Source organism: Miscanthus floridulus, chromosome 8, assembly GCF_019320115.1.
Source record: "Miscanthus floridulus cultivar M001 chromosome 8, ASM1932011v1, whole genome shotgun sequence".
NCBI lineage: Eukaryota > Viridiplantae > Streptophyta > Magnoliopsida > Poales > Poaceae > Miscanthus > Miscanthus floridulus.
Window position 1 is genome coordinate 35,781,155 of NC_089587.1, and position 16,404 is coordinate 35,797,558.

Genomic DNA, 16,404 nt, shown 5'->3' on the forward strand with positions numbered 1-16,404 from the left:
AACTGACCTGCATTGCAACTTAGGATGGCTTTCCTTTGAAGTAATCAAGTTAATCATGACAGTGAGTCGTGATGCCGAATTGTTTAGCTGAAACTAAAATGGCCATATCTCTAGCAAACGTTTCTGCCAAAACTATAGCACACACAAGACTTGCCAGTAAAACAGGATAAGATCATACTACGCGCGTGATTCGTTCTTGGGCTCATACATGGAAGCCAAACTACATGGTAATTGGCTCTTGACTTCTTGTATGTGCCAACTGCCAAGCTTGGGCTCATACATGAGACTATGAGAGCCGGACCACCGCTTGCCAGGCTCAGCGTGTACATGGGAGCTAGGACACCGCTCGCAGGCTCAATGCGTGCGGGATGACGCTGATTGGTTCTTGTGTTTTATCTGTTGCGCGTTGCAGATCGATTGCCCACCCGACCAAGCGCCATGTACTTTCTGTTTCATCTTGCTCGCGCGCCTCAGCACGGCTAGAGCATCTTCAGCAACCGGCGGCCAGGCCGAACTCCTCATTCAATCATCAAACTTGCACACCGCCGGCTTGGCAAAGCCAAATAGGAAACCAATCACGCCCTACAAGTTCAGTGTTCCTCCCAAAAGATCACAGACCATATTGATATTGGCTTAAAAGTTAAAAAATCCATAGATTGTGTAAATGTTCAAGAGAATAGCATGTTAGCATTCATCCTGCCTGAGGTGATTATACCCACCAGCAGCCACAGAATGTCACTTTTTTTTCCTGAAAACGCAGGAGAGCTACGTATTATTGTATTAAGAACAAGAAAAACTGGGTGGGAAAAAAAACTTGCAAAAACACACACCAACGACTTAACACTCTCAGATAGGTAAATTGCCCATGATACACCACATATCACTACCACGACCAGGAGTACAGAACACCTTTTAAGTCCTCCCATCAGATAAGGCAGCTAGGTAAGCAATGCCCTTAGCCCCTGCCAAACCCCATAATCTCATCTCAACGGCCAACAGTGTGATGCTCTCAAGATTTGATGAGGCTCCATCAAAACAAAGGGATTACGGTGGTTCCAAATGGTTTATGTTCCCAGAATTAAAATAGAATTTAGACCTTGTTGAATCTGCCCGTCCACCTGCTCTGATTTTACACCACCAGCCATCGAAGGAACACTCCCGGCTGAGAGAGGTTATGCAGCTCCAACCTTTGCAGCAACCCAAACCAAAACCGCCACGAGAAAACACATGCTACCAAAAGGTGATTAACTGTTTCACTTTCTTGATCAGACAATGGGCAACCCCCGGTGAGCCAGCCGATCAACCATCCAATAGGGCAACCAACCACATGAAGAAGCGAAATTTACCCGGAACCCAACTCTTCCAAATGTGTTTCCAAGGGCCAAAATATACTGATCCTTGGAAGAAACTATCATAAGCCGACTTTGCTGAATATTCCGCAGAAGGTGCAAGACGCCAAATGTGCTATCATCCACTTCGGGCTGCAAATTCACTTGAGCAAGGAGATCCCACAGATCAAGGGCACCAACATTCAAGGCCCCTGCAAGTCAGTGAAAACCATCTGGTTGTTGGTCTTCCGCTTGGGCACCAAGGCAAACAGACGGGGAGCAATATCAGCTATATATTGTCCATGTATCCACTTATCTAACCAGAAGAGGGTGTATGCTCCATCACCCACTTCAGTACAGACCGCCATGGAGAAGAAAGCCCGTACACATTGATAAACATGTACGGGAAAGGTCGACCAAGGTTTGTTAAGTTCAGTTTTTGCAACAGCCACCTCATTCGGAGAGGCCAACTCATCTTTTGCAAGTCGGATATACAAAGACCGTCCAGCTCAGGGGGGCAACAAGTCTTGATCCAAGCTAAGGGGGCACTGTCAGAATGCCACTTGTAATAAACAAAAAGGGGGGTTGCGGATGCCATGGTTGCCTAAGGAATGCAGTGGAAGTTTCATATTCTGACAACCTTCGGAACAAACCTTGTACACTGGCAGAAAAAGATCAATTTGCATTTGTACCAGATATCATCCCAACAAATTATATCCATGGTATGTCAGATCGACACTGGGGACTACAAGTTGACCTTGATGATGCATTGATGCCCCTCCCACCATTCAGCATACTTGGTGTCCTGATTGCTCATCCTTTTACACAACAGATACCTAAGCATGATGGACCTATCATCCTTATATCAGTGAGGAAGAGCAAACTCAGAAACTCAAGATGCATAGGCAAAATACTAATAACCCTTGGGCCCGCCTGTAAGAACCTGTATGCTTACATTATTTCTATTTGTATCTTCAGTGCGATTACATAATCTTGTCCCTGCTGTATATGTTCTCTTATCAGTTATAACCAACCTTGTCTGTCACGGGAAAGCCAAAGTAAACATTTCTACTCAAGATCCACTGGGACTGGTCGCAGAAGTTGAACGGTTGAGTCAAAGATGCCGAGACAGATTGCATCATTCAGCAACTGTAGAGGTTAACAAGAACAAAACATTAAGATAAGGTTATAAGAAGCACAGAGATTATGATAAACTAAGTGACTCAGAATCCTTTGCAGCAGATATTTACCAGCAGCCACTATCCCAGCAGTGAATATCCACCCAATGTTTCATTTCATCCAAAACAAAGCTCAATCAATCATAAATATGAACTGTATCCTCCACCGAGAGGTACTCTTGGACAAAATATTGCTTCTATCAATAGACTAGGGCAACATCTGAAGCCAACACTCTGATAAGGAGAAATATTAGCTTGAGCACGATAACAAGTTTATCCAGAGGAAAAATACCAACTTTTATTTACAGCAAGTAGCAAACACAGCATAATTGTATTGTACAAGAAAACCAGCCAGTTCTCAGAAAAGGCTATATAATATCACCCAAAGTATTGCATGCAATTTATCACCAAGCCTCCAGAACCTTTAAATCCAGGATGCCACTAATTTCCAATGGACATTGTGATACAGTAACTGCCCACATTAACTTACTCTACAGGTAGTGTTGATAGGTTGTCTAACTTGCCATGCAGTAGTTAAATATAATTACTACAATCGAGTTAGCGGATAGGATATTGGAGAAGACCTCTCTTAAAGCAAAAGACATTGAATTACTGAAAGCATCAACTCCAAGGAAAATCAGGTAATGCTGATGGCTATACTTATACTTACCGGTATACACACTACGTCACCTTGCGCATTGGTTAGTACTGGAAGTGTTCGTCTTGCAGCAGCTGGAATAGATCTAAGGATCTGAAGAGCTTTTTGTGCTGAATGTTGCAAGAATCTGGAGTGATGCGGTGCAGGATCCATTTCCATCTTGGTACAGGATGCTTTTGGATCACTAAGGGTCTCTTCCACTGAAGGGGTGTTACAAACTTCAGCAAGGAACAACCAGTCAGTATCAACCATGTGCCGGACTTCAAGACTTCCACCCAAATTCACAGTACAAAACTTGGACAGAGATTCTTTATTTTCAAGCAAACATATTTCATTGACATCTTCTGGCGCTTTCCATGTAATCAAGAATTTGCTCATAAAGTGACATGTTTCACCAGGACAAAGGCTTAAAACATTACAATCAGGAAATTTTGTTTCCTCCAGGTCCTGTTCTTCGTGTTTATGTTCTTTCACAATAAATTTATCGTGCTCATCTGTTCGTAAGTAATGGAGCTTTTCTAATGTAAAATCATCTATTATGTTGAGATCCTTCGCTTTGTTCAGAACATCTATGGAAGATTTGGAATACAGAAAATGTATGTCCGAGTGGTTCTGTATAGACTGATTAGCCTGAAGATGTCCTTCAAGGACTATGTGATCAATAGCAGGTACTGGAGGTGCCTGCTCTTCATAGGAACACTTGTAGGAAGTTTCAGCAGAAGATGACTCGATCCAGTCAACAGAACAACAAACAAGTACTTTTGTACCTTTAGACCTTGGAACAGCACAAAGGTAACAACCAGCTACAGTAAGGGCAGCCTGCATGAGAATCAAGCACTGCTGAATGAATTCCTAAGCGACTGCATAATGACTAATCATGTATTCATGTAAGCATATATGTTTTATATTTCATCTATCATGAACCAGCATATAGAGCCACAAATGTCTGTCCTACTAATTTGATCATTTCAGAAGTTTCCAAGACAACACTGAAATCGTCAAGTAGAACAAACCTTGCAGGGACTGCTACGGATGTAATCGAGTAGCAGTCGAGCAGATCTACCACGAAGTGGCCTGTGCCTTTGTGAAACAAACTGCAAAAGAGAAAAAAATGAAGAATTAAATCTGCTACTACCAACAAATAAAGTATCCAATTTAATGCATACCTGCAAGATATATGCTAAATATTGTGAAAGACTAAGGTCGTCAACATTTAACGGATCAAGGTTTTCCAGGTCAATAATAGCATATCCATACTGCAAGACAGAAAACATATTTAAGAGAAGAAGCCAGCCTAGAAACACAATAATAACACAAGAATCACCTAAGGCTAGGAAACTTCATATCTAAGTAGAGAGCAAGGATGGACCTCCGATATTGACACAGACTGCTTTGCAATCATACTGCAAGCACAATCAACAAATGCCCGTGTCAGCCGGCATGCGCTTATCAGTTCATGAACTCCTGAGAGAAAGGTACCTGATGTAAACAAGAATTTATCAGAATAATGTGTGTTCATGCACTCGAGGCTAATTGCACACATACTCCCTGCAGAAACAGAAGACGAGTAGTTTGGGATGTTGCAGTGGAACTTTTTTAAAAAAAAATCTGAATATCAACAACTTTTTAATACTTTGATAGAAAAAAGATGATGTGACAATATATAAAAAAATTATCCTGGAAACTACTTTCATATTTTTTAAAATTTCTTGCACTTCATAATAAACTATAATTGAAACTATTAAACTAACGGTCAAAGTTGTTTTGCAGGCCATATTGTTGTAAAAAAAAGAGATACTTATTTCTGTGACCAGACGGTGTACTAGTTTAACATAGACACAACTTTAGTTATTCATCTGGTAGCACGAAGGTCATGTTTTAGCCCTCAAGAAATGTGCAGACATTGAGACACCTACTAGCCAGATATCCGTGATTTATGTGCATCAATGACATACTTCTACTGTGGCGAAATGCAGCCTTCCCAGAAGAGTCTAACTTGGACAAGAAACATGAAAGGTTGCACAGTTTTCAAGTACAAGAGGTAACTCCACCTGGCAAGCAGTGATTATTCAAGTAAATGAATCACAGAGTTTGTTATGATAACTAGCATGGCACCTAACCACAGAAAACAAGAGGGACATCAGGCTCAAACAGAAGGCGGACTTTCGTTTGTGCAAAATGTAGCCATGTTCAATCAAAACAAAGCAAAAATAGATTTAAAAAACCCCAACCTATGGGGGATGATAGCCCAGCAAAGAATTTTCTTAAGGGTTGAGAAAAGGGACCAAAGGAAGGCCAGACCCACCTAGGAACATGCTGAAAATGGTCCCTTTTTGGTTGGCAGACCCACAACTGGGGGATGTACCATAACACTATCCAGGCGTTGTCAGCCATGGTCAACCAAGCTCAGTAATTTTGGTGAATGTCTATGGGTTATGCATTTCAAGTTTTCAAATTGTGTAGTTGATTATTTGATTAACTAAAAGCATGCGCAACTTTGATAAACATCGATCCTGCACGATATATGAATTTAAAATTGAATACATAACAAATTAATTGTGAAAACAACATAAAAGGACTATAATATTGAATCAAACATGGCAGCTTAAGTACAGCTTGACCTTCAGTGGATAATTTTCTTAAAGACGACCGAATTCGGTTTCTAGCATACTTCATATTAGTATTTGTTGGATCTTCCACCCAGGATTGATTACTACCTTGACATATCTGTGAAAAAAGATTGAAAAATTAGGTACTAAAATATGAAAAGATGATTCTTAAACTGATTGGCAACAAGAAACATTGGCAATACACTTCAATCTGTCCATAAGAAATTTCTTATTCAAAAAAAAAGGGATTAAATCAACAAAAAGATCCTTTTGGTTCCGATTGAGAAATTGTTGAAGTTGTAAGAACACACTTAAATATAAGATGTCTAGCCAATCTCAATAATCAGAAGGTCTGAGAAAATGTCTGCCAGCCCACTGGTAAGTGGTAACACGTTAATAAGTCCATAAGAGATTTAACTCACCTTATACATGTCATCTTTTGAAAACTCAAGCATAGGCCGCACAAGAAGAATGCCATACCGTCGAAAATTCTCCCCATCATATTTTACATTAGATGCAAACAACTGAGACACAAAGGCTGTACCAGCAAGCCCTAAAACCCCACTTTGGCGAGATAGTCTGAGAACAAAGAGCTCTGCCTGCATTTACATGACTGGACTCATTCAGATAAATTCTAACACAAAAAGTATGACTGTACGTAAATGTAGAATAGACAGGAAAGGAGGGAATCACCACACACTGAATGTGGGTGGGGAGCCTTTCATATATAGCTAATATGTATACAAGGAAATTACACATATGGAAAGCTATACCCTGTACAAGGAAGCAATCCTAGGCTATACATAGAAAGAATCCTAGGCTATATATGGCAGCTAGCCTATCTATGGGATTACACCCAATCTATGATTAGTGCAGGATTATACATATCCTAATACCCGCCCGCAGTCGTAGCGGAAGCATCACGGACGCACAGACTGGTCCGAAAGTCAGTGAAGAGCTGGACGGGCAGACCCTTGGTCATAATGTCAGCAAACTGGTGTGCAGAAGGAACATGGAGAACCCTGAACTGTCCCAGAGCGACCTTCTCACGGACGAAGTGGATGTCAATCTCGATATGCTTCGTGCGGCGGTGGTGGACAGGGTTGGCAGCCATGTAGACGGCGCTCACATTGTCACAGTAGACAACCGTCGCTAGCGGAATGGAGATGTGGAGCTCCTGGAGGAGCTGACGCAGCCAGCAGCACTCAGCAACCGCATGGGCCACCGCACGGTACTCAGCTTCGGCACTGGAGCGCGACACAGTCGTCTGTCGCTTGGAAGACCATGAGACCAGGTTGTCGCCGAGGTAGACGCAGAAGCCTGAAGTAGAGCGACGTGTATCCGGGCAGCCAGCCCAGTCGGCATCAGAGTAGGCTGTGAGCTGATCTACAGGTCTGGAGCTCAAGTGAAGGCCTGCAGATAGCGAGCCCTTGACATAGCGCAAGATGCGCTTGATCAACGCAAGATGCGGCTCACGAGGGTCATGCATGAAGAGGCAGACCTGCTGCACAGCATAGGCCAGGTCTGGCCTCGTCAGAGTGAGGTACTGGAGGGCTCCCGCCAGGCTCCTGTACTCCGAGGGGTTGGCGACGGGAGCGCCCTCAGTGGAGGACAGCTTGGTCCAGGCATCCACCGGGGTAGCGGTCGGGTGGCATTCAGACATGCCAGCGCGCTGAAGAAGCTCGACGGCGTACTGCCGTTGGGATAGGAATAGGCCACTGCTGTCCCGCGTCACCGAGATGCCGAGGAAGTGCTGGAGGTCACCAAGGTCCGTCATGGCGAACTCCAGAGAGAGTCGGGAGGCGACGTGCAGGAGTAGAGCCGGTGACGACGCGGTGACAATGATGTCATCAACGTAGAGGAGAAGGTAAGTCATGTCAGCTCCAGCCTTGTAGATGAACAGGGAGGCATCCGACTTGGATGTGGTGAAGCCGATGCTGCTGATGAAGGCGGAGAAGCGCTGGTTCCAAGCTCACGGCGCCTGTTTAAGTCCATACAAGGACTTCTGCAGCAAACAAACGGAATTAGGAGCAGCAGGGTCGACGAAGCCTTTGGGCTGCTCGCAGTAGACTGTCTCCTCGAGATTGCAGTGGAGGAAGGCATTCTTCACGTCGAGTTGGCGGATAGGCCAATCCCGGGACGCAGCAATGCTGAGCACGGTGCGGATCGTGGCAGGCTTGACGACCGGGCTGAAGGTCTCGTCGTAGTCGACGCCGGCCTCCTGGGAGAAACCGCGGACGACCCAGTGCGCCTTGTGCCGGGCGAGGGAACCGTCGGAGTGGAATTTGTGCTTGAACAGCCACTTCCCAGTAACAATGTTAGCACCAGGGGGCCGAGGGACAAGGCGCCAAGTGCCATTGTCGATCAGCGCCTTGTACTCATCGGCCATCGCAGCGCGCCAATTGGGGTCGGCGAGGGCGCTGCGATAGTTCGCCGGCACCAGCGAGGCGACGGAGGTGGTGAAGCCGTAGCGCTGGACAGTGCGCAGGGAGCCGGTCTGTGACCGTGTCACAGGCCGGGTTGGTGGTGCAGCAGGCTGCTGGGTCGCTGCAGGTGGCGGAGCAGATGGTGGCGGAGCAGATGGTGCAGGGGTGACGACCTCGGTGGGCGGTGCAGCAGCCACAGGAACCGGCGCCAGGGGAGCCACGGGGTCAGCCGCAGGAACTCGGCTGCGGCGAGTGAAGACGATGCCGAAACGCTGGCGCCCCGGCTGTGGAGCAGCTGGCGGCTGTTGCCCGCCCGCAGGCGGAGCAGGCGGTGGGTGCCCGCCCGTAGAGGCAACCAGGGGGCCCAGCTGGATAACAGCTGGGTCCAGGAGCGCAGGGGCTGGATCCTCGCTGGTTTCAGGGAGCGGCGGAGGAGTGCTCACTGTTGTCGTCGAGGAAGAAAGTCCCTGCATCAGAAATTCAAGTGAGGGCGGCACAGAGGCCGCCGATGGTGCTGCCGCGAATGGGAACACTGACTCGTCGAATATGACATGGCGGGAGATGATTATCCGGCGAGTATTCATGTCGAGGCAGCGGTAGCCCTTGTGAGAGGATGGGTATCCGAGGAAAACACACGGGGCGGAGCGAGGAGCGAGTTTGTGGGGGGAGGTGGCGGTGAGGTTTGGATAGCAAAGGCACCCGAAGACACGGAGGGAGGAGTAATCTGGGAGAGTGCCATAGAGAATTTGATGAGGTATTTGGTGGTGGATGGAGGAGGAGGGACGCCGATTGAGGAGGGTGGTGGCTGTGGTGAGAGCCTCAGCCCAGTAAGGAGGAGGCATGAAGGCATGGAGGAGCATGGTGCGGATGGTGTTGTTGATAGTGCGGAGTATGCGTTCGGCCTTGCCATTTTGCGGGGACGTATAGGGGCAGGAGAGGCGTAGGGTAGTGCCCTGGCTGCTGAGGAGTGTGGCGGTGGCGTGGTTAACGAATTCGGTGCCATTATCTGCTTGGAGGGATTTGGGTGTGGTGCTGAATTGTGTTGTAGCATAGGCAAAGAATTCGACAAGATGCCGGTGCACCTCAGATTTGTGGCGCAGTGGGAATGTCCAGCAGTAATGGGAAAAATCATCGAGTATGACGAGATAATATTTAAAACCGGAGTTGCTAGGCACGGGAGATGTCCACACATCACAATGTAGTAAATCAAATGGGGCACTAGTTACAGAGGTGGAATGGCTAAACGGGAGTCGCACGTGCTTGCCAAGTTGACATGCATGGCAGAGGCAAGGCGAGTGCTTATTGTAGGAGATGGCCGACATGTTCCGTAGAGTGGCGAGGCTGGATGGGCCGGGGTGGCCAAGGCGGTGATGCCACAGGGACGACGTGATGGCGAGGCTGCAGGAAGTGGACGGTGTGGTGGGGAAGGTGTAGAGGTCGCCACCACTATTGCAGCGAAGAGTCACGCGCCCGGTCTGCTGGTCCTTGACAGAAAAGCCACAAGAGTCAAATTCAACGGAACAAGCATTGTCACGGGTGAATTGACGAACTGAAAGGAGGTTGCGTACTAGAGCAGGGGCAACCAGAACATCATGAAGATGAAAGGTAGAGTGCGGGGAGTGTAATTTAGATGGTCCACGGCAGGTGATGGGAATGGTAGTGCCATCGCCAACCGTGATGCCAGAAGGAGGAGGGAGACGGGACAGGAGTATACCATCCGAGGATGACATGTGGGCAGTGGCACCAGTGTCGAAGACCCAGGGGGAGGACCCCTGAAGCGACATCTGGTTCAGGGCAGCGATGAGGCCTGCCTGATCCCAGCCGCCCTGCTGCTGGTGAGGAGGCAGAGAGGAGTTCGTGGCGCCGGACAACTGAGCGGGGGCAAAGGCCGTGTGGGCCTGGGCCGGGGGAGGAGCCCCGAGCACGCCAGGGCCGCCCCACGCTGGTGGACGCCATGGCTGCTGATGCGGCGCAGCAGTCCAGGGCGGGTAGTAGAGCCACGGAGCCGCCGATGCAGCAGACTTCGGGGCGCCGCCCTTGCCCTTCTTCTTCCAGCGGCCATTGCCGCCGCCCTTCCCGCCGCTGCTGCCGCCGCTGCTGGAGCCGCCACCATAGCCGGTGAAGCTACCGCCGGTGGCGCTGGAGACAGTGCGGCAGGCAGTGCCGCACGCGGCGTGGAACGCCGTCTGGGCTGCCACGGTGCCCTCGTTGGCGAGGCGGAGCTCCTTGAGGACAAGCTTCTCGCGCGTAGTGGCGAAGTCCGGCAACGGGTGCGAGTCGGCGATGTTGTCGGCGGTGCTGGCGAAGCGGGGGTTGAGGCCGCGCAGGAAGTTGAGGACGAGCTCCGAGTCGGTGATGACGCGACCGACATCACGGAGTGCGTCGGCGGTGGCCTTCATCTTTTGGGCGTAGTCGTTGACGGGGGAGTCGCCCTAGGTCATGGAGTAGAACTCGTGACCCAGGAAGATGGCGCGCGGGGCCTTGTTGGCCTCGAAGAGGCACCTGATGGCGAGCCAGAGGGCACGCGCGGTCTGATCTGGTGCCGTCGCCAGGCCGAGGACATCCGGCCCAACAGAGCCAAGGAGCCAACTACGGACGCAGGCGTCGGCGATGTTCCAGGCAGGGTCGGGAGAGCCAGCTTCCTCCGTGATGTGGGAAAGAAGGCCGAATTTCCCGCAGAGAGAAGTGAAGAACGGTTCCCACTGGTTGAAATTGGGCCTCGTCAGTTCCAGGGTCACCGGGATGTGGTTCTTGACATTGATCGTTGCATAGGGGGCAACGAAGACAGCAGGGGCAGAGAGGGAGCCCAGGCTGTTCGTGGTGCTGGAGGAGGAGGAGCTGGTGGCAGATCCAGTCGTCATGGCGACCCTAATGGGAGGAGGGAGGGACAGCAGAGGGGGGGCGGTGGGAAGGAGGATCGGCTAAGCTGATACCATGTAGAATAGACAGGAAAGGAGGGAATCACCACACACTGAATGTGGGTGGGGAGCCTTTCATATATAGCTAATATGTATACAAGGAAATTACACATATGGAAAGCTATACCCTGTACAAGGAAGCAATCCTAGGCTATACATAGAAAGAATCCTAGGCTATATATGGCAGCTAGCCTATCTATGGGATTACACCCAATCTATGATTAGTGCAGGATTATACATATCCTAATAGTAAATACCATGGAAACCAAATACACATCATGCAAGTGTGCAGCCTATTCACAAAACCTCAATTTGATGCTTCAATGGGTACTGTTACAATTACAACATATAATTTAAAAGTCCATTCAATCTGAAATCTATATTATTCGTTCACTCAATCAGCTATCCATTTGTTTTGCCTGAAAACGGATGGGCAAAAAAAGACATGGTAGTACAGAACCACACAATAATACCCTATCTAGTTCCAGTTCCTCACCAAAAAAATTCAAAAAGTAATGCGCAACAGAGCATGTGTCACCAAGTAGGAATTCATCAACTGACCAACAAAAGGAAACACTCATCAACTGGCCCTTTTTTCCTAGACATTGCTTATAACTGTACAAGAGGGAATTCTAGATTTTGTAAATTATCTGGAGTATTATCATTTAATACCAAGTTAATTACTACTGAGAACTAAGTCTTATTTGTTAAGCTACAATTATAAAATTGGGATAACTTCTCCATCAACATCAAAAGAGCAAGAATAATTAACAGACCTGGTCATCAGAGTGGTGTGCAATAAGCAAGATTCCTATCTGTTCCTTTATACAAATGTCCAGTAGTTTTTGGTACCTGAATTTATTAACACATGAGGCTTTATCAAGGTGAATAAATTGACACAATAAATTGCCAGTGCATAGGTTGGGTCAGTATACACAAATATACCACAAAGGCCTCAACATTCATTTAAATTTTATCATGTTATGCAAAGTTGAGAAGGGCGGGCCTGGTGCAAGCGGTAGAGTCTTACCGCCTGTGACCGGAAGGTCCCGGGTTCGAGTCACGGTCTCCTCGCATTGCACAGGCGAGGGTAAGGCTTGCCACTAACACCCTTCCCCAGACCACCCCGCACAGAGTGGGAGCTCTCTGCACCGGGTACGCCCTTTATGTTACGCAAAGTTGAACGTTGTGGTCTTTTTAGAATACCTACCTCTTGGGTCCAACAGTTCTTTGCATTTCCGCTAAAAAAAATAGTTCTTTGCATTGGTTGAAATCATCTGTGCATTTATAGAGTTCAAGGCTATAGGAAATGTTCTACTCCCTCTGCTCCAAATTATAGTTCACTTTAGTTTTGTTCTAAATCAATCTTCTCTAACTTTGAACAAGTTCTTAGAAAAAAAAACATATTAATATCAATTACCCCCTCCATTCTAAATTATAAGATGTTTTAGTTTTTTAGATACATTACTTTTACTATGTATCTAGACATAGTGTATATCTAAGTCCATAGCAAAACCTATTTATATAGAAAAGTTAAAACGTCTTATAATTTGGAATGGAAGGAGCACATCTTTTAGTTAAAATAATAAATGCATTATCAATACATAATTCAAGGATACTTTAATGGAACTAAATTAATATTGTAGAGTTTGATGAATTTTTCTATAACTTTGTTGAAGTTAGAGAAGTTTGACCACTGTTTAAAATAACGGGCTATTGAAAATAGCGGCAATTTTTTCCAGAAGCTATGCAGCTATAGCGGCGCTATGCCAAATAGCGTTTTTATAAAAAAAACATGAAAAACACCAGCAATTGATAAAAAAACATGGCAAATATGAAATTCGATGAACACAAATATGTTTCTAAGGTTCCACAATTCTAGGTAGCATTACCAAATACCAAATGACATTACAACATGATTCATGAAAGTTTAACCGTCCAAAATACCAAATTAGTAGCAAATGATAATTAATAAGTAGAAAATCGTCATAGCGTTTAGCGACGCTATAGCGGCAAATAGCGGCGCTATAGCGGCAAAAAGTGGCGAAAGTCGTCATAGCGTTAAAAAGACCAATAGCTTAGCGGCAGGCTTCTCCCACTGCTATAGCGCGGCTATAGCGCCGCTATAGCCCGCTATTTTTTTCCATGAGTTTGACTGACAAAGTTAAAGTGAACTATAATTTGGAACGAAGGGAGTATAAAACTATACAAATATAGAATGTGTAGTGGATACAAGAGCAGTATCAGGAGTAGACACGGTTTGTTACAGTTTAGCATTAATTTAGTGATTGTTGGCAAACTTACGGATGCAACTCTTTCCTAGCATTATGCTCCATGTGTCACAGAAATGATTGTAGTTGATTAATGGAATTTTAATGTAGAAAATTCTGATTATGGGCCAAATCCAGCTTGTTCTCTGGGCCTTCTTGCTTCTGTTCTTTAGCCCAGCCCTACTTCTCGTGGAATACAGGCAGTGCTAGGTTTTGAGTAGCAGAGTGGAACAAGCAGTGGCGGCTCTCATTCTAGAGTGGCAGTGGCGCAATGGCCATGCCTGAGTCCGTCGGGCGTGCACCGTGCAGCAGTGGCTGCGAGCGCACAGATCGAGGATGGACTGCTGGGATTGAAGCTGCAGCGCGTAGTACGGAGCTGACTCAGTTCTTGGTCACCTTCTTCCATGGCTGATCTCCTCTATAAGCATTAGTATTCAACTAACCTCGGAAAAATCTCCCCTGTTTTCCTTTTTCCTACTGGCCTGTGAGTGCACTGCAGAACTCGTACAGTTATTGGATTGGAAGAAGGTGCCAAGGTGGTGTTGGTGACTGGTACAACACCCAGGCTCGCCCGCACGCGCTTACGCGGTGCAGTGAGCTGATTGGAAGAAGGTGCCAAGGTGATGTTGGTGACTCGCGGTGCAGTTAAGCTCTGTATCTCCGTCCTCCATGCCAGCGGCAACGACGGCACATAGGAACTTCTGGGACAGTGGCTGGTGAGCCGTGCCTTGCCTCGATCATTGATTTGTTTGGGCACATCGCGCTGTGAGCATTAGTCTTTCCTTCTATTGATCTGGATAGCTTGTTTGTGATATTTCTGATATATGATCAAGGTTGCTAGGTTGTCACTAACACTGGGAAATTAACCATGCACAGTGGTTTAAACCTTGTGGATTAATGACATATATACTTTTGTGTGAGGACTTGGTGATAATTTGTGTTTTGACCAAAGCTTCTTGTCGTTCTAATTCTTCAGAAAGCATTTTATTGCTGTTGAGTAACATCTTTGTGTTGCCTTGTTCTGAAAGTTAGCAGCAGTCTATGTAATTTTAGAGTGTCTTCAAGTTCCTTGACTAGTTGTTTTGTCCTGTTAGTGAGGTCCTGTGTTGTTCGAGGGAGCAGGAGTCTTTAGTCATGGGCCCTAATATCTCAATCAAAACCGAGAGCCATGATTAAAATCGTCCTGTGTTGTTCAAGGGAGCAGGAGTCTTTAGTCATGGACCCTAATATCTCAATCAAAACCGAGAGCCATGATTAAAATCAACTCGTGTCCAGATTTGGTTATACACCTGTATATCAATTCTACATGATACACTCTTGTTCAATACCAGTATATGATCATGTTGGGAGAGCACTTGTGTGCCTACTCTCATGATATTTTTGTGGGAAATATCATTTTTGCTCATATTATAACATTGTTTACTACAAGCATTTCTTGACACAGTTGTTACAAACAATTTGTCCACAGAAGATGTAAGGCACGACTGTAACGCCTGAGTTCAAACGGCTCAGCTCTGCACGCAGAGTGAAGCACACACTCCCACCAACCCGCTTACGCTTTCGTCCTTGCTTCACATAAAAGGGTTACCCAGGGTTGGAGACGTACTCTAGAAACCTCATATGTCGGTCTTACTCACCCTCACCACGCAAGGTGGAACTAAATACCCACAATCTCACATCAACACACAACATGGGCCACAATAGGCCAAATTCAACGATGTCACAGTGACACTTTTGCCAAATAGAGTTGCCAAAACTGTGGTTTCCAACCAGTCAGCCAGATCATTGATTTGTACATATTTTGTGCGAACACAAGTACAAAAAACTCATCTCATATGTAATATGTTCTATAAACATCATCAGTTAGGCTTTAACAAGGAACCCTGACTATTTTGGGGTACAAGTTGTTAACAATGTCCAGAAAATACAAATTCGTTATGCATTTCAGATAAATACCAGAACAAACTAAATATAAGCAGGTTTCCAACTTTGAGCCACTAAATGCCAAGTTTACAGGAAGTCAAATTAACCCAGTAGCATCAGGTTAGACAAGGGGTAAAGTAAAATGGAAGGCAAATACCTCACTTCGCGGGCAGCCTCTTGCACCTGCCCTTGCTTTGGACGACCATCAGGCCACTCACACTTAGCAATCTCACACTCAACACCTGCAACAAAATCATAGAACCTCAAAAAACGGCCAAATGGCAGAGGTATGACTTCAGCTATCACCACAACTCCCTAATCCTCCAAAACAAACAAGACCTGAGGATCACAAGCCCAGGTTAAGCATTCTTAATGAAACAGAAAACGCTGGAAATCCCCTAAACTGTATAGATTGTGTCCAGGCGCTCGACTACCTCTATAAAAGTTCTCACTAAAGACCAAACAGTAAATTCTACGAGATTAAGTATATGATATTACCCATGCCGCGGACGCGGTCACGCACTAGACGCGCCTCATCGGCGCTCTCGGGCCGCAGCCCATGGTCGACGACAACTCCTAGGAGCCCGTCCACGAATGCTGAGGCGACGGGTCCCTCCTCATCACTGGCCTTCCGCGCCGCCGCCTTCTTCCAGGCCGTGGCGAGCACGCACTGCGCCATCGAGTCCGGTCCGCCGGAGACCCCGACTGCTGCAACCGACCAACAAAATTAACCCGAATTAGCAAGTTCAAACCCACTGAAACGAAATGTGACTAAAACAGCGGAGCGGGAGAAGGGGCGAACCGATGCGGTGGTGCGGGTGGATGCCGGCGAGGGCCATCCGGCGGGCGAAGGAGGCGTGGTAAGGGGCGAGCGACGAGGAGCGGGTAGCGGAGGAGGCGGAGCAGCGGAATAGAAGAAGGCGGCGGAGCGGGAAGCCTGAACAGGGCGAGGCCCGGAGGGAGAAGAGGAGAGGCGGCATGGCCAGAGGCCCAGAGCTGAGAGGGGGAGATAGGGATGAACGGCTGCAGGGTTTAATGCTCCCGGCAAGGTATAAAAAAAAAAGGGGAAATTGTGTTGGTGGCCTCGTTTTCAC

The 16,404-nt window shown here is 46.9% G+C and overlaps 2 protein-coding genes across 3 annotated transcripts; both read right to left on the bottom strand.

The window, feature by feature from the left end:
• Positions 1-71: 71 nt before the first annotated feature.
• Positions 72-16,318, bottom strand: LOC136476169 (uncharacterized). Its single transcript, XM_066473899.1, has 12 exons — positions 16,113-16,318; positions 15,809-16,018; positions 15,468-15,552; positions 11,894-11,969; positions 6,196-6,372; positions 5,786-5,891; positions 4,534-4,643; positions 4,331-4,420; positions 4,178-4,258; positions 3,177-3,983; positions 2,579-2,740; positions 72-2,477 (listed from the first exon to the last, which is right to left on the bottom strand). Exons 1-11 carry the CDS (start codon positions 16,288-16,290, stop codon positions 2,648-2,650), a joined length of 2,013 nt encoding a protein of 670 aa, XP_066329996.1. The 5' UTR covers positions 16,291-16,318; the 3' UTR covers positions 72-2,477; positions 2,579-2,647.
• Positions 9,576-11,488, bottom strand: LOC136471597 (uncharacterized). 2 transcript variants are annotated; one of them, XM_066469341.1, is made up of 2 exons: positions 9,914-11,488; positions 9,576-9,683 (listed from the first exon to the last, which is right to left on the bottom strand). In XM_066469341.1, the coding sequence occupies exons 1-2, from the start codon at positions 10,596-10,598 to the stop codon at positions 9,646-9,648; spliced, it is 723 nt and encodes a 240-aa protein (XP_066325438.1). In that variant the 5' UTR covers positions 10,599-11,488; the 3' UTR covers positions 9,576-9,645. The 2 variants fall into 2 exon arrangements, with proteins under 2 accessions (XP_066325438.1, XP_066325439.1); XM_066469342.1 differs by having other exon boundaries at positions 9,611-9,674.
• Positions 16,319-16,404: the final 86 nt, after the last annotated feature.